The 24564-nt window shown below is 46.6% G+C and overlaps 1 protein-coding gene across 5 annotated transcripts in view; it reads right to left on the bottom strand.

Moving 5' to 3' along the window:
- Positions 1-24297, bottom strand: part of FARP1 (FERM, ARH/RhoGEF and pleckstrin domain protein 1) — a gene marked incomplete at both ends in the record, with an annotated part of 238806 nt that extends 214509 nt beyond the window's left edge. For all 5 annotated transcript variants that reach the window (XM_080690176.1, XM_080690177.1, XM_080690179.1 and 2 more), the window contains one exon: positions 24127-24297. In XM_080690176.1, the coding sequence (XP_080546302.1) occupies positions 24127-24297 (171 nt within the window). The remainder of the gene's footprint in view (positions 1-24126) is intronic.
- Between the last annotated feature and the right edge of the window lie 267 nt (positions 24298-24564).

The raw sequence follows: 24564 nt of genomic DNA, 5'->3' as shown, positions 1-24564 counted from the left end.
TCTTACCCATTTCTTACCTATATGAAAGATGAAATCTTTAAACCAGTATTGAATAATAGTGGAATTAGAGGACAATAATTTGTCTGGCTGGTTTTAATGAAAAGGGCTTTCATATTTCACCATTTAATTGAGTATCTTACTGGATTTTGGCAATTAGTCTTTATCTTATTTAAGTAATTTCCATCTGTTCTTGTGTTACTCAGATATTAAAAGCCATGGTTAAAAACAACTATAGGGTTTTTTTTAACATCTAATGATTTTCTTCTATAATTAATTTTATTATTTTGAAAGCCTTGCTAGTGTTAAATTATCCCAGCATTAATGGAATAAAAATAAGCCACAGTTTTTTGTTATTTTTTTTTTTTTACAGTATTGGGGAATGAACCTAGTAGCATTTTACCTGCAAGCAACACCCCCAGCCTTAATTTTTATTCTTTATTTTGAAACAGGGTCTCACTAAGCAGTTGCAGACCTAAGTAGCTGAGGCTATCTGTGAACCATAAGCCTCCTATCTCAGCCTCCCAAGTACTGGGATTACAAGTGTGCACCACCATGACTAGCTAATCCACAATCTTTTAAAAATATATTTACTTGTCCAAGAAATCACTGCCAATTTCAATGTTGTGAGGTTTTATGACCCAGATTTTCTTCTAGAAGTGTATAGTCTTCAGATTTATATTTAGGTCTTTTATCTATTTTGAGTTAATATTTGTATATGTGTTAGGTAAGGGTCCAATTTTATTCTTTTTCATGTAATTATTATTTTTCAACAATATTTAGTTAAAAGATTAGTATTTCCTCCACCAAATGTTCGTGGAAACCTTGTCAAAAATAACTTGACAATATAGGGAAGAATGTATCTCTAGGCTTTTATTTAACTCCAATGGTTTATATATCTGCCTTTAGAATAGTACTACACTGTTTCAATTATTGTAGCTTTATATAGTTTGAAATCAGAAAATATACATCTTCTAGCTTTGTTCTTCTTTGAGATTGTTTTGGGTATCTAAAGTCCATATTCTATATCAGGATAGATTTTTTCTGAAAAATAAATAAATAAATGTATGATAGTATCACCTAAAAAAAAAAAGAAAAAAATATTCTCTGGTAAGAAAGAAAGCAAAAAGAAATAATGAAATGTTATCGTTAAGTCATCAAAAGCTTGGTATCAGACAAATGAAACTGTTATGTGAGATTATCATCATTAATATTGGATAAATTGCTATAATACTAGATGTCAACCACTAAGCCAAGCATGGGAAGGAGGGATGGGGAGGGAATGGGGTGGGGATCGGGTGGGGGCTGACTGGGCGATGTGTGCATGTATGTCTACAAAAGTTTTATCTTTATACCATTATGATGTATGAATACAGTGCACCAATAAAAAATAAATTAAAAATAAATAAATAAATAAAAATAAAAATATACTTACTAATATGTGTAATTGTGACTTCTATATTCACCAGTAAAAGTGGTCTATATTTTCCCTTCCTATATTATCTTTGTTAGGTTTGTAGTTATATATTTCTAATATAGAAAATATCTATTATAAGGAGAATCTGTTCTTTGGACACTAGCTGTAAAATTTATCTAGGCCTGGTGCTTTTTGACAAACATATACTGGCATCCTAGAGAGAAAAGAGGATTAGTTCATAAGAACTTGTGTACAAAGCTGTTTGTACTGGCATGAAAACCTGGAAATATCTCAAATACCCATCAACAGGAAATGAACTGAATAAATTATGACTAATCTAAACTATGTGTTATTAGGTAGCTATTAAAAAGAATGAATTAGATTGATATCTATGGGCTTGGAAAGTTGTCTAAGAGATGTTGTTAATGAAAAACAAAAAAAATATCCACACTGATGTGTATATACACATTTGCATGATTTTAGAAGAATATAGAAATTAAAGCACTCTTAAAGCACTTAGCCCAGGACAGAATGCAAGGTTGCTGCGGGAGGGAGGTTATTGTAAATAAAGGAAGAAACACATCCTTAACAATGGAGAAAAGAAAAAAATACATCAGACTCTTAGAATAATTACCTCCAAATGACGGCACTATGGGCAGCTTCTCTTTGCTACTTGTGTACACTTTGCGATGTTCTCTAATGAGAGTATTGCTTATATTATAATTACAATTGAGGGCGGTGGAAGACTAGGTTTTTAAAAATTTGTTTTTAAATGTTTGAAACAGGAGACAGGAGATCCTGCTACCCTCACACTGGATTTTCCCCTAGTAGCACACAACGGCGTGGTGGAGGGAGGGAGCCACTCCCCTCTGGTTACATGATTTTGCTCTCTTTTGTCAAGGGCCCAACTGAGAGCCAGAAACTTTCTTAAGTTCTTTTTCTTCTTGGCAGGGGGATGGCTGGGGAAGGAACACAAGAACATTCTAATGCTGAGCTCCAACCACTCACCTTTCTGTTATATATTTTTTTTAAATTTTGAAACAGGGTCTCAGCTGCTGGTCTCACCGAGTTGCTGAGGCTGGCCTCAAACCTGTACTCCGCCTGTCTCGGCCTCTCAAATGCTGGGCCTGCAGGCATGCAGCACCATGCTGAGCGCCTTCCCTCGGTTTCTAAGTCATCCAAGTGTCTAAGAGTATCTTCCTCTTCTGGAAGAGCCAAAATGGCCAATCGGCCACGTACCTATTCTCTGGTTGCCTTACGGAATACCAGATTCCAGCTTCCTTGGTCTAACCAATGGTTTCCAAAAAGCTTAACTCCCCTTTAAGATTAAGGAGCAAGATGCGCCGGGCGCGGTGGGCACGCTCGTCATCCCCGCGCTTGGGAGGTGGGGACAGGAGGATCCGCAGGTTCGGAGCCAGCCGCGCTGGCGTAAGAGACCCTGTTTCCAAATAAAAATATAAAATAGGTCTGGGAGTGTAGCCCGGAGGTAGAAGGGTTTCCAGGAACCCCAGTACCACACAAAAAAAATGAGGAGCAAGATGAAGGTGGGTGAGAGGAGATCACTGGGCAATGCTAGTGTCCTATTTACACACATGCATGCACGCACACATGCGCACACGCACACAACATACACAGAATGTGAAACAACAGGACTCAGTCAAGATGCTCATACGGAAGAAATCTTTATCGAAGAAAATAAAAGCTTAAGAAGAGATTTTATTTTCCCAGGAAGACCTGGGAACAAATGCTGGCCCCTCCTGACTGGGTTAGAAATCCTCAACTGGAGATAGACTTGTTGTTTTTTTTTTTGGCTCCTGGGGATGAAACCCAGAGGCATTCTACCTCTAAGCTACACTCCCAGCTCTGTTTTTTAGTCTTTTTTAATTTTTTGAAACAGGGTCTCACTGAGTTGTGAAGTGCTTCGCTAATTAGCTAAGGCTGTCCGCGCACCGTGATCCTCCTGTCTCTGCCTCCGGCATGCTGGGATTACATGCGTGAGCCACCACACCTGGCCGGAGGTAGACATATTTATACACAGCAAGAAAGGACATGGGTTGATCGTTTCTCCCTGTCAAACTTCTAACTTTTGAATTGCAAAGAAAATATAAAAGAGAGTCCTGTGGAATAGACAGCCTGAGCCTTCCTGGCGCAAGCAGGGCGTGCTACTTGGGGAGGGAAATCTCAGTATTTCTGAGCTCTAAGCGCTGGACGAAGCTGTCAAGCCTGTTTACAGGGTCAGAATCGCGTGTCACGCCTTGGACCACAACTTTGGACATTTGAAAGGAAGTGAAAAATATTCCTTAGAAACTCAAAATTTCCTAGTTGAGCTGAGCAGTGATTCCCCGAGCTTTTTAATTTTCTCCTGAGAATTCAAACATCTTCACATCTATCGAATCCTCCTCCAGTCCTTATAAAAACGTGTTTTCTTAGTGTGGCTCCCCTGGGAAGGGCTTCTGCTTCAGAACCCTCAGCCCTGCCCCACATCCCTCGCTCCTTCCCCATCGGATGGTCAAAGCAGGGCACAGAATCAGGACTTCTTGGCTTGGCCCTTTTCCTCTTCAGTAACTTCTACCTGCCGAGCGTGGTGGCGCACACTTGTCATCCCAGCATTTGGGAGGCTGAGACAGGAGGATCGCGGTTCGAGGACAGCCTCAGCTACCTAGTGAGGCCCTCTGCAACTCAGTGGGACCCTGTTTCAAAATAAAGAATAGAAAATAGAGCTGGAAGGTATTGCTTGAAGGTAGAATGCCCCTGGGTCCCATCCCCAGTACCTCAAAAAAAACAAAACAAACAACAAAAAAAAAACAAAACCTGCTGGCAGGAAACAAATTCTAGATAGTTCTTGCTTAGGGGCGCCTGGGGCGCCCCAGCCTGTTCACCAGAGGTTGGGTAGTGAGCGTGTCTAACTCAATATGGTAACTTATGTTTTCTCTAATATGCTCAAAATAGGGAGCAATGGGGATACCAGAGGAACTCAGACAACGGAGGGGAAACTTCAGCAATGATAGAATGGAAGGATAGGGGAGGAAGAGGCTAAGGTTGATTAATGGAGGAGCTACACTCGAATATGTGTAAAAATATAAATATAGCATGGTTAACCTGGACACTCATTGTTGGGAGAGGGAGAAAGGGGAAGCGGGGAAGGGCACCAAGCATAGTCTGAATGTATGCCATTTTCAGTATGGTAACTAGCCTGGCTGTCCAGCCCCAAAGCTTCGGATTAATATTAACAAAGTGAACACTCGTCAGTCACGGATGCCACATCTCTTTCCTGGGAGGTTCTGGACTCAGGAAAGGAAGTGGATGTTATTTATTAACACCGCTTCCACTGAAAGTTAAACACTTTTGTTATTGTTTATTTTTGCTATCCTAGGGATGGAACCCAGGGACATTCTACCTCCGAGCTACACCAGTCTCATTTTTTATTTTGAAACAGGGTCTCGCTGAGTTGCAGAGGGCCTCACTAAGTAGCTGAGGCTGTCCTCGAACCGCGATCCTCCTGTTTCAGCCTCCCAAATGCTGGGATTACAAGCGTGCGCCACCATGCCCGGCTAAATCATTTTTATTTTAATAAGGAAGTCTGTAGACTGTAAAGAGATGGGCTGCCTGAGGTGTCTTGCCCATGCCACCAGCCATGGTGACTTGGAAAGACGGAACCACCGAGCCGGAGGGTTAACTCCGGGGCAAGGCCGCCACTTAGAACAAGTGAACCTGCCGGGACACACAGGCCTGCGAGCCGAGGCCCCAGAGCTTCTGAAGCTCCTCCGTGACAACAGATACCAAGGAGGCCTTCGTGGGCTCCTCCTCTGATCTGCTGTCAGTGGGGCGACCATTAGGAGCAACTTCTGAGAAAATCAGACAATACTATTGAAAACATCGCCCATTCTTAATTTTAAGCTTCAAAGCAACGCATTCTCCACACAGATGTAACTTGTAAGTATAGGCGCACAACTCTCAGATACGAGGTCTACTCTCACAGCATGGGACTCTGCGGGCGATTCTCCTTCAAAAAGCATCAGTAAGTGAAAACTGCGGTTTCTACAAACCAGAAAGAAGAGTAAGGCGTGGCAAAGAGGGACTGAGCGAAGGAAGCCAACGGGTCAGCAGGTGTGTCACTTAACGAGAAGAGCCAAGAGAAAGGGCACAGTTTTAAGAGATGATTTGAGCCGGGCGTGGTGGCGCACGCTTGGAATCCCAGCATTTGGGAGGCTGAGACTGGAGGATCGCAGTTCAAGAACAGCCTAGACTACTTAGTGAGGCCCTTTGCAACTTAGTGAGACCTGGTTCAAATTAAAGAATTAAAAATAGGGCTGGAGATGTAGCTCGGAGGTAGAATGCCCCTGGGTTCCATCCCCAGTATCACAAAAAGAAATAAAGAGTGAGAGAGAGAGAATGATGATTTGTTCTCTAAGAGGGAAAAAAAAAAACCCAGTCTCTTTAGGAAATCCACTAAAAATGGATCATAAAGTAATTTCTTTATTTTTATTTTTATTTTTGGTGGTACTGGGGTTCCTAGAAACCCTTCTACCTCCGGGCTACACTCCCAGACCTATTTCTTATATTTTTAAATTTGGAAACAGGGTTTCCTAAGCCAGAGCAGCTGACTTTGAACCTGCGGGATCCTCCTGTCTCGGCCTCCCAAGCGCGGGGATTACAAGCGTGCGCCACCACGCCCGCCATAAAGTAATTCCTAAATGGGGAAGCGTGTGATGTCCCGTAATAACTCTGTTGCTTTCTTACCTCTGTCCTGCCTGCCAATCAGTTTGCCCAGCGCCTTTCTCAGCTCTCATCCCTGTATCCTTCCTACAGCTGAAGAACTTAGTCTGTGTCCTCTGCCCAAACATCAGCTTAGCCCAGACAGTACTTGGAGCTGTCCCTACTTCCCCCGCCCATCTGAGAGAGCTGCTCAAACACCCAGCTCACTGCGCCGCAGGCGGGCCGGCTGGGCAAGCTCTGTGCGGCCGCCTCTGCCCTGAGACGCTTCCTCTTTGGGATTTCCTCCAGCCAGGCACAGCAGGGTCTTTCTCTAGGGAGGTAGAATGAGGAACACTTAACAGGAACAGGACATCCTGGTTTTGTAAAGGGATATTCTCAAAGACAAATGGGGTGGCTGCCGGCCCACAATATTCATGTCTGTGCTATTTGGCCACGGTGAGCCCTTCCTTGTAGACATCGGTCAGAAGTGTATTCAGTTGCTTACAACCCGAAGACTCCCCACTGGGAAAAAAAATTTATAAAAGAAAACATATGGTCATACTAAACCTTTAATGCTTTTGTGTGGTTGGGACTGGTTTTCTCCGAAACATGTATGCATTTTCCCAATGTTCGCAAGTGAACACAGATCACAGCGGGAGTATATACAGGGGATTCAGGAAGTTTTAGGGTTGATTTCCTCAAAAGACCAAATAGGTTTCTCTTATTCTCACTAAATGTCACAATTTGTGTAACGATGCCAAAATCTCCTATGCTTAAAGTTCCGATGTCAACAAGCAATTATTTATCTTTATTTTTTATTTTTTATTTTTTTGCGGATAATCTCATGGACAATGACAATTTTTTTCTTTCTTTTTGTGGTGCCGGAGATGGAACCCAGGGGTATTCTACCTCTGAGCTATACCCCCAGTCCTATTTTTCTTTTATGTTAAAACAAGGTCTTACGAGGTCAGTGAGAGTCTTACTACTTGCTGAGGCTGGCCCCAAAACTGCGATCCTCCTATCTCAGTCTCCCAAGTGCTGGGATTGCAGGTAAGTGCCACCACGCCTGGCTCAATTAACGACCAAATCCCTGTAAGGGAGAAGGGGAGCCGGTTCTCTAAGGCAAGTAAGAAGCAATAAGTGAATTGTCCCACAGCTCCAGGGTGTCAGAGACAACCACGTTACCTGCTGAGAAATATTCCCAAGCCATCACAACTTGAATTTTACATAGTGCTTGTTTCACAAGTAATTCTTAAAATACTCATATACTAAAACAGTATATCCAGGTTTTTTTTCCCCTCACACCACCCTAACCTAGAGCAGGAAGCTCAATCGAGATGAATGAGGCCGAGTAGCGTAGGTGAGATTGGACAAGTCCCACGGCTTCCCACTGGTGCCGCGGACATCTCCCTTCTAGTTGATATTACATCTGCTACGGCGAGATGCTCACCCTCTAAACGCAGGCTCCGAAACGGTGCTACATGTCCTGCTGTGCTACCCACTAAACAGAATTTTACACAGTCATTCAGAGGACTCGTGCCGTGAATAAAATATAAATAGAAAGATTTCATAACAGGGAAATTTACCTAAATGCTACATTTTTTAAACTTTCAAATTTCTTGCAAAAAAAAAAAAAAAAAACATCCTGGCTACGGGTTTCAAATGCTCCACTTGGAAGCAGCACGAATCCATGCTCGGCTTGTTTCCTCTTCGATGTTGGATGGATATTTGCAAAGAACAGGGAAATATGGGCAGAAGAGTAAAGAAAAGAAATGTATCCCTTGCACAGAATTAATCAGGGCAAGGTCCAAATGGCATGCCTCGGCAGTCTCCTGCCTGGATGAAATATGACTCAAAAACACTTAATTGCAGGACCTGCAGGCCAAGTGCAGTGGACAGATGCTACTTGGCTTGCTCAAAGATAAGCTTTGTGAAAATATTAAAAGATTTAGGTTTCTGAGGTTCAGAAACTCTCACTATTCAACTGGTCCAAACACATAGAAATTGCTAGGAATAAAGAACCCTGAACACCTTTCATAACTTCCGCATCGTTTTTATTCAGACTGGGGGTTGAACCCAGGTACATTCTACCTCCAGCCCTATTTTTTTATTCTTTGCTTTGAAACAGGGTCTCACTAAGTTGAGGGCCTACGTAGCCGAGGCTGGCCTTGAATCTGAGATCCTTCTGTCTCAGCCTCCCAAGTACTGGGATTACAAGCGCGTGCCATCAAGCCCAGCCTCCGCATTACTTTGAAATTCTGTCTTTGCAAAGACTTCTCAGTCATTACCCTAAAAAAAACCCCAGAAAATGACAAAACTCTATGTGAAGCGGCCCCAGAATTAAGTGATTTGCTGGAAGTTATGCAATTAGTGAAGAAAAACAAAACAAAAGTGTACTGTGTTAACCATGAACCCCCGGTTTCATGCAGGAGACACAATAGCAACTGGGAAGGTAACAGAGAACTCAGCCCAGCCTCACATGAAATGAGAGCCGGCCGTGGTGCTGCACACCTGTAATCCCAGTGCTTGGGAGGCTGAGTCAGGAGGACAGCAGGTTGGAGGTGAGGCTCAGCAACTTAGAGAGGCTCTCAGGACCCTGTTTCCAAATAAAAATAATAAAATAGCGCTGGAAGTGTAGCTTGGAGGTAGAATGCCCCTAGGTTCAATTCCCAGCATCACCCCCCAAAAACAAAATCCATGAAAAGATAATTAATGGTATAGGAGCAAGAAATATAAACCAAACAATGAGGTAAAGCCTAGAGAAATTTTCAACTTAAATCAGCTGGATTCCTATATCATACTGAACAGTTCCTAAATCATATTGCTTTAGTTTCTAAATCATATTGCTTCCGTGGAATAATTTTTTTTTATTTTTGGTTTTGAAAAATAACATGAATTTTAATTTCCCATGTCAACCACTTTTAAGTGTGCGGTTCAGTTAGGCTGGGTATGCCCAGAGCTCCGTGGGACAGATCTCCAGAAGAGAAGGCCACGGGAGTGACTCAAAGTCTGACCCGTGACATGGGGGCTCCTCATTTTACCCTCCCCCACCTGCAGCCCCTCTTCTACTTTCTGTCTCCATAAATGTGACCCCTTTCAGATTTTGGCAGGAATACTGGAGATCCAATCCAGGGCCTCTACCACTGAGCTACACTCCTGCCTTTTTTTTTTCCCTTAGTTACTGGGGATGGAACCCAGGGACATTCTACCTCCGAGCTACATCCATAGCCCTATTTTATATATTTTTTAATTATTTCTTTTTGGTGGTACTGAGGGTGGAACCCAGGGGCTTTCTACCTTTGGGCTATGCTCCCAGACCTTTTTTTTTTTTTTTAATTTGGAAACGGTCTCACTAAGTTGCTGAGAGCCTCACTAAGTAGCTGAGGCTGGCTTCGAACCCGTGCGATCCTCCTTTCTCGGCCTCCTAAGCGCCGGGATCACAAGCGTGTACCACCACGCCTGGCATTTATTATTTATTTTAAAATAGGGTCTTACTGAGTTGCTGAGGCAGCCTCAAACTTGAAACCCTCCTGCCTCAGCCTCCTGGGTGGCTGGAATTGCAGGCATGTGCCACCTCACCCAGCTCTAGGGGCTTCTAGAAAGAATCACAGCATGTGTGTCTCTCTGTGACTGGCTTCTTCACTCAGCAGATGTTTTCAAGATGCATCCACATTAGAGGCATGGGGCAGGAGCTCCTTCCTGTTCAAGTCTGAGTAATATTCCAGTTCGCATGCTCTCACTCTGTTCTGTGCATCCATGGAGGGAGCTCTGGGGGGCTTCTACCTCCTGGCCATTACAAACAGTGCTGCTAAGAACACGGATGTACAAATAACTCTTTGAGATCCTGTTTCAATTCTTTGGGGCATATCCTCAAAGTGGGATTACTAGGTCACATGGTAACTATAATTTCTTATACTGTCTTCTGCAGCAGCCGCGCCCTCCCTCCAACAGCGGTCCTGGTTTCTCCACATCCTCATCAGCTCTTGTAAGTCCTGCTTGGCTGTTTTATTTGTTTGTTTGGGGGGGGGGGGGTTACTGGGGATTGAACCCAAGCACATTCTACCTCCAGGCCACATCCTGCCTCTATTTCATTTTTTATTTTGAAACAGGGTCTTGCTAAATTTCTGGGATTAGCCTGAAACCTGTGATCCTCCTGTCTCAGCCTCCCTGGTACGAGGATTACAGGCATGTACCACCATGCCCGGCTTATTTGCTTTTTTATAATCACCTGCATTTCTCAAATGATTACTAATGTCCCCTGACAGATTTCTTAAAGACTAAGAGCATGCTGGGATAGTATGCAGGGAGGTTTTTCAACATGGCCTGATATACTTTCACAGTGAATATTAGCACTAAACCAGATTGGATGGGAGGTACTGGCTGGTGACCCGGTCCTCCAGTACCAATTCACTAAAAAATGGTGGGGAAGAGGGGTGAAGAGAGACTAAGTCAAAATCAACTTCCTCCTGCCGTCCTCTCCACTAATACAGCTGAGATGCCTTAGCCCCCATGGACACCCACACTTCAGCTCTCAGCCCAGTTCTGCAAGAAAGTGGTCCAAAACCTGTGGTCTCCTCCGTGTACTGGGTAATTGTCCTGTCTACACTGTTATCCATGGGAACAGAAGGAAGAAAAAGGAGTAACTGAGTTACACCAACAGAAGTCACAGCAGTGAATGGCCCCAAATATTTTCAAATGATGTTACCATCTTTTTTTTTCTTTTTATACTGGGGATTGAACCCAGGGACATTCAACCTCTGAGTGACACCTACAAACCTTCTATTTATTATTTAGTTTTATTTTATTTATTTATTTATTTATTTATTTATTTATTTATTTATTTTGGGGTGGTACTGGGGTTCCTGGAAGCCCTTCTACCTCCGGGCTACATTCCCAGACCTATTTTATATTATTTTATTTGGAAACAGGGTCTCTTAAGCCAGCAAGGCTGGCTCCAAGCCAGCACGAGCCTCCTGTCTCCACCTCCCAAGCGAGGGGATTACAAGCGTGCGCCACCATGCGCGGCTATTTAGTTTTATTTTAAAACAAGGTTTTGCTAAGTTGCTGAGGCTGGCCTCAGACCTGCAATCTTCCTGTCTCAGCCTCCCAAGTACTTGGATTATAGGAGTGCACCACCACACCCAGCTTGTAGCTGTATTCTTTAAGCTATCTAGTTTGTGGTCGCAGCAGCCCCAGCCAACAAGGACACTCTCGTGCCACAAATGCCCAATGACGTCACTAAACGATGGACTAGCCCAGGAAGGCTGGACTCTAACGGAGGCGTCCCCTCGGTGTCACCGTAAAAATGGCACCAGTGGGGTTCCTGTGGGTACAGGGCACAAAGAAAAAGCCCTTGTGCCACCAAACAATGCCCAAAACAGAACAACCCTCCAGGCTCCTGGAGCCCGCATTTTTAGAGCCAGAATAGAGGGCAAAAATGAATCTGGAAGCCAAGCACTGGGACTCGCACCCACAGAAAGACTCTGGGCACGGCTGGTGGGAGGCCGCAGGCTGCTGGCACTTTCTGGGTTTCTGGTGAACAAGTTCCAGTTGGGACTCTATTTTTATCGTGCTTTTCCACAGATTCCGAGAAAAAGTTGAGGGTCCCAAGGGTCCTCATGGATGAAGTCCACTAGAGAAAAGTTGCTCTTAAAATGAAAAGGAAGGGCCGGGCGTGGTGGCTTACGTTTGTAATCGCAGCATTTGGGAGGCTGAGACGGGAGGATCGCGGTTCAAAAACAGCCTCAGCTACTTAGTGAGGCCCTTTGCAACTCAGTGAGACCTGGTTTCAAAATAAAGAATAAAAAAATAAGGCTGGAGTGTAGCTTGGAGGTAGAATGGCCCTGGGTTCCATCCCCAGCACTGCAAAAAAAAAAAAAAAAAAAAGTAAAGGAAAAGTAAGAAGATGGCTATCATTTAACTGCGGGTTCAGAAAGTTTGCTAACGCTCCTCATTCACCGTTAGCCTGGGTGGGAATTAATGAATCACCAGAGCCCAGCGCTCGGAGCCCTGGCCCGCCTCCAAGCCGCAGCCTGTGGTCCACAGACAGGACAGGCCGTCATCGCCACACAGTCTCCCTGGGCGTGACGAGCTGCTAAATGTGACTGAAACCGAGTTAATAAGGGGAAGGGAGCAGCTCTCAGCCTGTTTTACGAAACCAAGGAGCCCTCTGAGCAGGTCTCATGAAATATGTCCTCTAGGCCCTTAGAAGAATGATGAGATCAGGCCAAGGGATGAGATGATTCACAGGAATATCAGCATTTTCTTTCAACTCTTCCATCCAATATACGTCGTATCTACTGCAGAAATTTGCCTTCTTTTTCTACATCCCTTGAATTCTATAGATAAAATCACCCACAGGTCAGCGAGCCCCAGCATCACAGGATGTAGAGGTGAAGAAGAGGCGTCTCTTTGGGGCCTCGGCGAGGAGGGTGGTGTAGGGGTCGGTGGTACTCGAGGAGACCGCAGGGTCGGCAGAAGAAGAGGGGGCAGGCCCTCGAGACCTAAAGCTGCAGGAGCCGCAGCCTGGTGGCCTGAATGTCCTCCGCAGGCAGCGCCCGGCCATCTCCTGAGCGAGAGGCTGTCCTTGTTCTTGGGCTCCTGGTTGGGGTCAACACATGGTAGGTGTCAGCAGGTACCGACCGCTCAGGAAAACCGGCTGAGCTCTGGAGGGCACTGTGTTATGGCGGCCCTCGGAAACTGATTCAGCATTGAGAGAAAAAGGTCTTGTCAGGAAGATGGCCCATTGCACTTCATAGTTCACTTTCTTTTATTTCTTATTATTTATTTATTTATTTATTTGTGGTACTGGGGATGGAACCCAGGGGCATCCTTCCTCCGAGCTACACACCCAACCCTACTTTTTAGTCTCTTTTATTTTTGAAACTAGGTTTCACTGAGTTGCAAAGGGCCTCGCTAAGTAGCTTGAGGCTGTCCACGAACCACCATCCTCCGGTCTCTGTCTCCCGAATGCTGTGATTACAAGCGTGCGCCACCATGCCTGGCAATACAATTCACTTTATAAGGACATCACGTCGACACGCAATGATGGGCCACGGGGCACCATCACTCGGTTCCTCCCAACACCCGTAGGCAGCAGGCTTGGCAGCCGCTGGCTCCTCACCTAGGTGTGGTGGGCTGTACATGGCGGTTCGGGGGCAATGGGGAAATGGAAATGCCAAGGGCAAATTGGAGCTGAGCAACCACACCCATCTACTACTTCCACCGGGGACTATTTACATAATCACCATGGATCTCAGAAGTTAATTTCCAGAGCCGCAGATTCCCCCTTGGTGATTAAAGATAAAGCAGTGCCCTTCATTAGCAGCATCGGCAATTCTCCCGTCATACCAAGTACAGGAAGACATCGGCTCTCGTACGACATCTGCCGCAGAAAGGCCTGTGCCGGCTGACTTCCTGGAGGACTGTCTGCGGTCACGCACCCTCTGAGGGTTTGCTGCTCCTGTCCCATGGCTGCAGGCCCCTGCCCGCCCCACCTCCTGGATTCCTCTTGCTCCCTGGCCTTCTGCCTGCGCCACCCCTGTCCTTATCAGCCACCACCATGTGCATCTGACGTTGCCAAGGTCTTTGGTCACTGGGCTCTCCTCCTATAGGCTCAGCCATGCTCAACTGGTCCACCCCAAGTAAGAGGAGCTCCCCCGGCACCTGTCACAGATACCAGCACAAATGGCGGGCTGTATTATCCTAAGGGCTCCTTATGGACCAGAAGATGTCTAACAGTGAACTACAGGCCTAAATGGAGAGTAACCCTGGGTCGGTGGGCTGGGACTGCGGCTCTTGTACCCCAGCTATTTGCCTCACGCCAAGTCACTCATGTGCCCTGAGCCAACCAGCATTCAGCATGCCAAACTCAGGGGTTTGCCAATTAACCATAAACACAGCAGTGTCTTTATTAGCAGCATCAGCCATGATCCTTATGTATCAACTAAAGGAAGACGCTGTTTCTCCTAAGACCTTTGCCACAGAAAGGCCTAGGGCAGCCGATGGCTAGACCTGAATGATGGATGTGTACACTTGGCAAAAGGCTTAGAACACAGCAAGGAGTTTCTGGCAAGGGTGTTTATAATTTTAATTTGATTTCTTATCATGAGCAACACCTTGCCTCGCATGGTAATAAGTATTTGTGAAACCCATATCATGTGTCCAAGATCACCTTCCAAAAAAGAAAACCAGAGTGCCACAGAATCCCACTGCGGGAATATGGTCCAACTTTTCTGTTTGTATAAATGAGAAGACAAAAACCTACCAGCTCTTGCACACAATTGCCAAGTCCTAAAGGCTTTCTGAATGATTCATTAAGTGACCGGTCTATTTACAGTAGAAAGATCCCAAACTGAGTAAATCATTGCATATCTTCCTTATGAGTTAAAAACTACTACTATGTCCAACTCAAATATTCAAAGTAACAGAAGGCAAGAAAAATAAGTGAAGGATGAACATAAAAGACAATTTTTTTTTTTTTTTGGTGGTACTGGGGATGGAACCCAGGGGCCTTCTACCTCGGGGCTACACTCCCAGACCTATTTTATATTTTATTTGGAAACAGGGTCTCTTAAACCAGCTGAGGCTGGCTTCGAACCTGCGTGATCCTCCTGTCTCAGCCTCCCAAGCCCAGGGATTACAAGCATGCACCACCACGCCCAGCTAAAAGACAATTAAAAAAAAAAGTCAACTTAACTTTTGTGTGTGTGTGTGTGTGTGGTACTGGGGTTCCTGGAAGCCCTTCTACCTCCGGGCTATACTCCCAGACCTATTTTTACATTTTTATTTGGAAACAGGGTCTCCTAAGCTTGGAGCGCGGGGATTACAAGCGTGCGCCACCACGCCCGGCTCAACCTAACTTTTATGTGCAACATCTTCATATTTACATTCAAATGTAAGAGGGTCTCATTCAACTGTACCCATGGAACCCATCCTGCAGAAACACCCTGGAGGGCCTTGAAACCCTTGACCTACCTTGAAGCCATTTGTCCACTCTACATGATGGGGATGCAGGGCTCTACTAGAAGCATCCTGACACTAAGAAAATGGAAAAGGAAATAGAGCGGACCAAGAAAGGAGCAAAGCCACAACACGTGAATTTCTGAGTTAAAAGAATCCCTCTTCAATTTTAAAACCCATTTTTAAGCACAGAGAAGCCACAGATATGTCCCCAAAACATCAGTAAATGCATTCAGTAGAAGTGGCCTTTCAGCCTTAAACACCTCCTGAAAGCCGGTCTAGCTTAGACAATGGTGCGCCTTCCAAAGAAGCGCAGGGCTGACGGAGGCTGCTCAGAGGCTGGGGAAAGGGAACGTCTCGGCCTGGCACAAGCAGCTACTGTTGCCTTTAGAGTGCCCAGGCACTTTCTTTTTTCCATCTGACCTGCCCATCAGCTCTCCAATGAAAGCAGGGTCTCAGTTCTGCTCAAGAGCAAAAATGAAACTAATACTTAGAGCAGAAGGAAGGAAAAAACCTCACTTTTATGAGCTTTTATTCATTTTATTTTTTTCATTAAGAACTTTTAGGAGCGCTCATATGTGCGCTCTGCAAGGCGTTTTTCTACAGCATCGCGTCTTCGCTTCACCTGGCCCCTGAAGATGGACTTCTCCATGTGTGCAGCTGGGAACGGGCCGCCGTGCACCCGGCGCCCCATAGCTGTCTTTCCCCCTCTAACCACTCTGTCCTTGGAGATAGTTAAGAAAATTTACTATTTCCATTTAAAGGGAGGGGAAACCCAGCTTCTCAAATGGCCTGCATTTTCTCAGAATGTAGCCCATTGGAATGCCAGATGTGGACATTCCTAATTGCAATTTATTCCTTTTATTTACTGGGTTCTCCTGAATGGCTCTTCTTTTCAGGGAGAAAATAGCAAGCAGCTGTTAAAGGATTACCACCATCGTCTCAGAGCTACACAACTCAGATCGTAAGAGCTGTAACTCAGGTTGAAAGGGTCACGCACAAACATTTGGGGCCAACGTTTAAATTCAACTCTGCTTCTACAGAGCAAGAGAGGAAGGCAAGCAGCATTTAACTGGAATGCTTTCTAGAAGAAGAAAAAAAGGAATAACATGTTTTTACTTATTACAGAGGCTTTCAATCTAACCTCCAGAGGCTAGACCCAGATAAGCACCATTTATCATTCAAAGTTAAATAAAACCCAGAAAAGACCATGCAAAGTGCACTCAGCACTATTTCAGAAACTTGGCTAAAAAAGAAGCCAAAAGTAACACTGATATGAAGAAAATATGTAAACTTTTTCCCCCCCTTTTGGCCATTTATCATTTGTTTTGAAAGCTACTCAGACACCAGTTTTAAAGAGGGTAGAGTATTTTGTCATTTGTAATCAGATGGCAGTTGTGAATGTAGCCGCCATACTTCATACTTTTCATAAATTAGAACAAATTACAAGTTTTAAATAGCGGATGGCTGGTTATGTTTTTCAGAAAACACACTTAGCTGGGCGTGGTGGCGCACTCTTGCAATCCCAGGACTTGGGAGGCTGAGACGGGAGGATCGCAATTTCGAGGGCAGCCTCAGCAAGCAGTAAAACTCTCATGAACCTAGCGAGACATGTTTCAAAAATAAAAATAAAATAGAAACAGGGGTGTAGCTTGGAGGTAGGATGCCCCTGAGTTCGACTCCCAGTACCATACACAAAAAGAAAATACGATCAGACAAATTAATGAACAGTGGCCTCCAGCTTTTCCTTATTAGCGCCAGAAAATTCACCCATCTTTTGACTCTTTAAAAACTGGAAGTTGGGCATGCGTCTGACTTCACACTCTGCGGCAACATCCTGACGGTCATCGCATCTACTTTAAGGATGAGCAGGTTGGATTACTTTTCAGAGGGAGCATAAGAGAAAGGCTGGGTGACTGTGCAAGGCCCGTGGCCCGTGGGGGAGAAGTCAACTCCGGCAGGTTTGCTCCTGAAAAGATTCCTTGCTGTCAACCAATCTGTTCTGCCACTTTGGATGCTAGGGGTTTGCCAAGACCCTACGCACCAGACCAACTGGGCGTTTACTCATTTTTTAAAAGCCCAGAGAACAAGTGAAATTTCCTCCCCTCACTCTGGCTCAGAGCGCAGCTGCTGAGCGGCACCGGCTCAGGTACACGGTCCGCTCTTCTGGATTTAAATGTCTATTGAGCCGGGCGTGGTGGCGCACGCTTGTAATCCCCACGCTTGGGAGGCTGAGACAGGAGGATCGCACAGGTTCGAAGCCAGCCTCAGCTACTTAGTGAGGCTCTCAGCAACTTAGTGAGACCCTGTTTCCAAATAAAGTATAAAGTAGGTTTGGGAGTACAGCTTGGAGATAGAAAAGCCCCTGGGTTCCACCCCCCGTACCACGAAAATAAAATAAAATAAATAAAATGTCTAATTAACTCTTATGTAGACCTGCCCTCCTCCAGCACTACCAGAAGTCCTCTTGTACACAAAGCATTTCAAGCCAAGAAGAGCACAGAGCTGCCTGGGAAGGCACACACGCTCTCCTGTTATCCAGCTCAGCTGCAAAGGCGTGGGATCCAGGGGGCCCTGACAGGCACTACAGAAAAGGAAGACCTTTAGTTAAATGTGTATTTCACGTGCACTTAGTTACATGTGTGCACAGACGCACACAGAGTACTGGGGATTGAATCCAGCAGAGATTCTAAAACTCAACTAGCCCCTTTTTTATTTTTCATACAGGTCTCCCTAAGTTGCGCAGGCTGGCCTGGAACCTGTGCTCCTCCTGCCTCAGACTCCCAAGTCACGGGGGTTAAAAGCATGCACCACTGTCCTGCCTATATGTTACCCCTTTGACGGAAAGAAAAGAAAAGAAAAGAAAAAAAAAAAACAGACTTATGGTGCCTTCCAAAAAAAAAATTAAAAAAACCATTCCCTAAAGCAGCTGAAGGAGAAGTATAAAAGGGAAACAAAATTTGAGAAAATTAAGAAAGGAGGGAGGGAGGGAGGAAGGGAGGGAGGGAGGGAGGGAGGGGGAAGTGGACAATAAAGCGCTCTCACCAAGACACAGTTGCCGTGAGGGGGCACAGCCTGGGCTTTCCCTGAGGTAAACTGAGGACTACAAAGAGGAGACTTGGGGCTTTGGAAAAGGCAAACTTCTGCTCCACCCCTCTTTCTGAGCTCAAGCCCAGGAAGCCAGCCTTAACCCCCATAGTCCCCACACAGCGCCCTGCGACCCAGCCCCAGCCTCTCCGTGGATATCCACCCACTGTGAGAAACGAAAGGCCCAGTTCACTGGGGAGGTGATCAAATGAAAGCAGTGTAAACATTTACGGGCTGGCTTTATAACACCCCTAATTAGGTGTCTGAGATAGCATGGGCAATTTGGTCACCAGTAGAAAACCTACGTGGTCTTTTTCCAACCAACAGTTTCTCTTTAGAATTGGAGGTCGTCCCTGTCTTCAGTGCACTTATGGAATTTCCTGTTGATGATAGCGTGTTACCCAGAACATGACTGATTTCTTTCAATCTATCTCATGCTGTCAAGGGCTACGCCACAGACACCTAAGGGACGGCACGCCTGTCACATGTCACACGTAAAAAATGACATGTTTACCCATAACAGGTATCTTTCTTCAGAACTTGGTAGGTAAACAGTAACTGCTGTGTCTGGCCAGGCTTTGGGGACTCTGGGTTTGATTTTTAAGATTAATAACTAGCCCGGCGTGATGGCACATGCTTGTAATCCCAGCATTAGGGAGGCTGAGACCAAAGGATTGCGGTTTGGGGACAGCCTCAGCTACTTAGTGAGGCCCTCCACAACTCAGTGAGAATCAATTTCAAAATAAAGAATAAAAAATAGGGCAGGAGGTGTAGCTCGGAGGTCGAATTCCCCCGGGTTCCATCCCCAGACCCGCCAAAAAAAAAAAGATTAATAACTTCTTTTCTCAAGGAATCTCCATCTGTCTGTCCAGTCACAAAAAGTTAATTCAGCAACAAGAATGTCAACATAGGGTCCCAACTTCCAAAGAAGGAAAGCAGATAGCGCTTTGAATATTATCTAGACCAAATGCTTCATTTTGCAGATAAGGAAACTGAGTCAGCACCAGGGATGTGAGGGAAGTCATTAGTGAGAGGCAGATGGAGACAGGATTGGAAGTCTAATTAGAGGAAAGATAACAGACATGGAAGGGGAGAAAGCGCCTGGGAAGGGCTGGCTGAGGGGTTCTGGTAAATGAATGTGTGGGGGACAGTGTTCAGGAAGGCAAAATCAGATCCCCGGAGCTGGGAGAGTGGGGGCTCCCAGGGAGCAAGCCCGCTGGAATCGGGGCCTCCCACTCAGGAGCTTAGTGGGCAAGTTGGGGAGACTTAGTGGGCTGGGGCACGGGAGCCCAGGAGTCTCCCAAGACAAGGAGCCCGGCATGGAGCCATGTTGAGGGATCTCAACGCCAGCCCAACCTGGGAACCTGGGAAATGACCAGAGCGCTCTTCTGTGGCCAGGACAGCACCAACAACCTCTCCTACCTAGTGACAAGAGTCAAGTGGCCATGAGTAAGCATGCCAGGTGTCCACTGGGTATTGGGCATCAGCCAGGTGCAGCCTAGGGCAAAGTACAGGAACGAGAGGCCATGGCTCCCAGTCTACCAGCCCCGGCCACAGCCACGCAGGCAGACAAATCAGAAGCTTCTAGAAGGAGATGCTGATGCTGAAGCTGAAACACACAGGACGCCCACCGCGGAGGTGGCCAAGCCCTGAGCAGTGCCCAGCAGACCTCCATGAAGGCTGGCTGTGCTTGCCCTGGCTCTCTGGATGAAGAGGACCATGCTTCATTCTTGGGCAAAGGACAGGACAACTACGAAAGGATTAAGAACTACAAAGCCACTAGGGTCAGAAATACAAGGAAACAGCAGGGGCTGTTCTGGAGTGACCATCCTCCACCTGAGTTCTTCCCACAGCCAGCTCCCTGCCACTGGCCACAGGGCTCGGGCTTCTGCATCGCCGCCCACCCGCCGCAGCAACTCCAAGGCCCGGTCCCTTTGACAGACACCAAGTGTCTTCCTGTCACCCGGGAGCATCTTCCCCGAGCCAGCATCACTCCCAAATGGCTGCGCCGTTTCCTCCGCTTGTCCTAGGGAGACGCAGCTAACAAGAAGAATAAACACTCCGAGAAGAAGCCATCTGCTTCGCCCACAAACGTCAGCGGAGCAGTGTTTGTTTACCAGAAGGTCATGAGGACCGGACACATAAAACCTTCTCAGGGACCTTCGGGGAGGTGGCCTGGCAGGGGGAGGTGTCATTAACCCTTGCTGAAGTCCAGGAAGCACTGTTTATGAGCCGGCTGGGGAGGGAAAGCTGTGCACATCAAACTGAGAGCCGAGGCTTATTTGCACAGCACTTTCCACCACAGAGGACAAAACATCGTGCAAGCCCGTGCCAAAAAAAAAAATGGCTTCTGAACGTCCATCTCTGCAGAGGAAGTAGCTGGAAACACCGTCCGAAGTCAACAGTAAAGGTGGGATTACAGGCATGCACTACCATGCCCAGCTGGCTACAGAAATACAAGGTTGCGGTGCAACCCTGCAGGTTCTGATTTGGTTCTGTGCACCAGGCAGGATTTAGGGAATGTGCCCATAAAACGACTGCTCTGGGTTTGTTTGTTTTGTTTTGTTTTGTTTTTTGGTGGTAATGGGGTTCCTGGAAGCCCTTCTACCTCCGGGCTACACTCCCAGACCTATTTTTATACTTTTTTATTTGGAAACAGGGTCTCTTAAGCCAGCACGGCTGGCTTCGAACCTGTGCGATCCCCCTGTCTCCGCCTCCCAAGCACGGGGATTTCAAGCGTGCAGCACCACGCCCGGCGACTGCTTTGGTTTTAAAATGTAGGTTCAGAGCAGAGGATAAGAAAAGGCCCAGGGAGCCAGCCACCAGGGAAAGGCAGAGTCCGTGGAGGAGTGGCCCCAGAGAAAACGCACTCATTCTGGGCCACAGCACGCAGGGAGGAGAGGACACTTCCTGGTCAGGCTGTTGGCCTTCAGGAAGTCTCAGCAAAAAGTTTTGGAGCAAGATGTTAGAACAATTCCGTTTTGGAGCTGATCTCTGCGACCCTGTAGTCACTGTCCTCCCCCAGCGCGATGGCTGAGTCACCGAGCATCCTTGATGGCTTCCAGCTGCGGAGCGGCCGGGCTCGAGCCGGGCAGCAATTCAGATTCAGCCCCCTGCACAGAAATGCTGACATCTGGCTTTCTACAGCAAGGAAAACAGCTGTTGATCATGGGCCGAGAAGGAACATCCTGAGCACACTCGAAAAATAGAATATGAATGGATGAGGCAATGTCAAGACTAACTAGGGCAGTAAATTCTACTTGTGAAATAAGTCCGCTCTAACATTCAGTCTGCAAACATTAAAAGCGTGCCTGCCCTAGGTCGGCGCCACGCTAGACGCTGGGGATATGGAGAGAATGAGGCAGGTCGCTGCTTCGAGAGCAGGCGGTGCGGTGGCAGATGTGCACCGGTGCCGCTCACCGTGCGGCTTGCTCTCCGTGTATGTACCAGGAGCTACTCTAGATATTTTACTGGTACCAACTTTTTTCATCCCATGTAGCATGAAGTTAGGGTGGAGTTATCCTCATTTTATGGAAGAAAAAGCAGAACCCAGGCAGTCTGGCTCCACCTTGGTAAGTATACAAGTTAAGAAATCTTGCAGAAGGGGAGAGAAAGCCCACTTGCTGCCCAAGGGAGTAGGATCTGGGTGATACTAATAGGGTCTTTAATGGTGCATGGGAGTTTGGAGGGAGAGATGAGAAAGGCTCTTTCCAGATTGAAAAAAAAAATTTTTTTTTTTTTTTGCGGTACTGAAGATTGAACCCAGGGGTATTCTATTATTTTTTATTCTTTATTTTGAAACAGGGTCTCACTAAGTTTCAGAGGAACTCACTAAGTAGCTGAGGCTGGCTACAAACCTGCAATCTTCCTGTCTCTCCTCCCAGTACTGGGATTACAAGCATGCACTACCATGCCCGGCTTAAAAATAGTATTGGGGGGGGGGGGTAGTGGGGGTGGAACCCAGGGGCCTTTCTACCTCCGGGCTACACTCCCAGACCTATTTTATATTTTATTTGGAAACAGGGTCTCACTAAGTAGCTGAGGCTGGCGTTGAACCTGAACGACCCTCTTGTCTCAGCCTCCCAAGCACAGGGATTACAAGCGTGCGCCACCACGTCTGGAAAAAATAGTATTTTTAATGACATCAAAAATGATGAAAGGCCAGGCGTGGTGGCATACACTTGTAGTCCCAGCACTTGGGAGGCTTGGACAGGATTCCACTTTTGAGGACAGCAATTAGTGAGACTTTCATCAAGCTGGTGAGACCCTATTCTCAAAATAAAAATAAAACAGGGCTGAGGGTTTAGCTCAAAGGTAGAATGCCCCTGGGCTCAACCCTCAGTACCACCTAGAAATAAATAAATGAATAACAGTAAAAAAAAAAAAAAACCCTGATTACTTCTTTCACAGGAAGATCCTATACAGTTCCTCGCTAAACAGTAACTAGGAGCAGAGCCTGGATATTCTTCGCTTTGGAGAAACTGCCGGACTCCAGAATAACACACCCTATGATCCCTGGAGTCAGCAACACGGCAGCACCTGCTGGCTCCTTCGCCCAAGCCCCACAGAGGAACAGCAGGGAACAGACTGCACTGCCAGAGCCGGGGCTCCAGGCCCTTCTCAGGGCCCAGAAGGAAACACTGAAACCCAGCACCTCACTGAACCAGTCTGGCGAGGAGGAGGATAAAAGGGTGGGGGCGGGCCACATGTTCTAGAAGGTGTAATTCTCAGAGGCTGGCAGGTGCTTTCCTCGATGTGTTTTATGATTCCAGAAATTAGCACTGGCTTTGCTCACAGAAGTACGAAGGCATTCCCAAGTCCTTGAAAGATAGGCGTTCTCAGGCAAGAAAACTGGAACGGTGCGAAGGTTGTTTGCCATTAAACATAGCTATTCTGAGGTTTATCTTTCCCTGAGACACTTAATTCACACTCTCTGAACAATGTTCTTTGAAATAAATATAATTTACTGAATCACATCCCATAAATGATTAAATGATAGGTTACCGCCATTAGCGCCGACTATTAAATTTCAGTCACTCCAGCCGACCAGAGTAATGGGCAGGCTGTCTCCACCTTGAAAATGGGTGTGTTCCCCAAGTTTGCAAGCCGGCTGTCTGGAATTCAAGAGTTGTTTCTTCCCCCCACAAACAATGTTAGGAGCAATATTCGGTACCCAAGACAGAACCGCAAGGATGTGTTCCCAGGTGGCCGAGGGTTCTGTGGGCTGAGCCAAGGTCAGAGATGATGGTCCCCAAGGGAGCGGGCCCTCATACCACACCCTCTGGCACGCAGACCAAGATGTGCTGTGGCCATTGTAACCAGTGGTTCCCTGAAAGGAGGCACTGCAGGAGGAGGCTGGGAAGAGGCTGAGGCTGGCTCCTCTGTGCTCGGCCTCCAGCTGCCTCCTGCCTCACTCCCTGGCCCTGGGGATGGCCAGCTCTACTCCTTCTAGGGCGGCCACCGTCAGAGTTTTGCACGCTCCCTATCCCCATCTTCCAAGGCCACAGGTAGGGTCTCTCCTGATGTCTCCATGTGAAAACATACATACTGCCCTTTGATGGGTTGCTTAGGCTGTTTCTTGCCAATACTCCGGACATGAGTTAAGTGGGGCTCACGCTTGCGCAGAAAACACACGTGCCCGTGACTATGAGAGAGGATTACTGTGTATTAGCAAAGTCAACTGGGATCCATCCGGAAACCACTCTTCCCTCTGATTCAAACACACACGCATGTGCGCATGTATAAGCACGCACTTATGTGTGTTTGTGTATGGGAGGCCACGGCAAAGCAAGCCCGTTCACATCACTATACGGATGGTTCACACACACAACGCTGATAACTGGATCGCTCAGAACCAGAATGGGTTGGTGGGGCCAAACACACACATCCTCTCTGGCCTCATGTCTCCGAGACATGGGGACCGAGTGGCCCTTGCCCGCGGGTGGGTCACAGACACACGCTCCACTTACCGGCACTTCGAACGCCTCCTGGGTGTCATCCAGCATCTGGATTTTGATGGACATGAGTTTTCCTGAAGGGGTCGGGGGCGGCTTCTGTCCACGTTCCAAGGTGCTGATTCCCGAATTCTCTGGGGCCCCCAGTCGTGACCCCGGAGTGGGTTTTTGTTCTATTTCTCCCATGATGAAAGTAGCTTATATAGTATCTGCAGGAAACAGAGAGAAAAAAAATACATCAGAAGACGTTTCAAATCCCTTAAGCAACTCTGGTCATCTCCTCTTATTAGGGAATTACCGTAAACCACTGCAGGGGAAAGCAGCCCTCCGCCCCTGCGCCTCCGAGACTTCGCCCCAGCGTCACCTTAGGTGTGCCGGGCTGCGCATCTTTTTGGCATGTTACATTCATTTGCATATTTTGCACAACGCCGCATATTTTATTCTTCTCTACTT

This window comes from Muscardinus avellanarius (genome assembly GCF_963383645.1).
Source record: "Muscardinus avellanarius genome assembly, chromosome: 2".
NCBI classification, from domain to species: domain Eukaryota; kingdom Metazoa; phylum Chordata; class Mammalia; order Rodentia; family Gliridae; genus Muscardinus; species Muscardinus avellanarius.
This window is presented reverse-complemented; position numbering and strand designations above follow the sequence as displayed.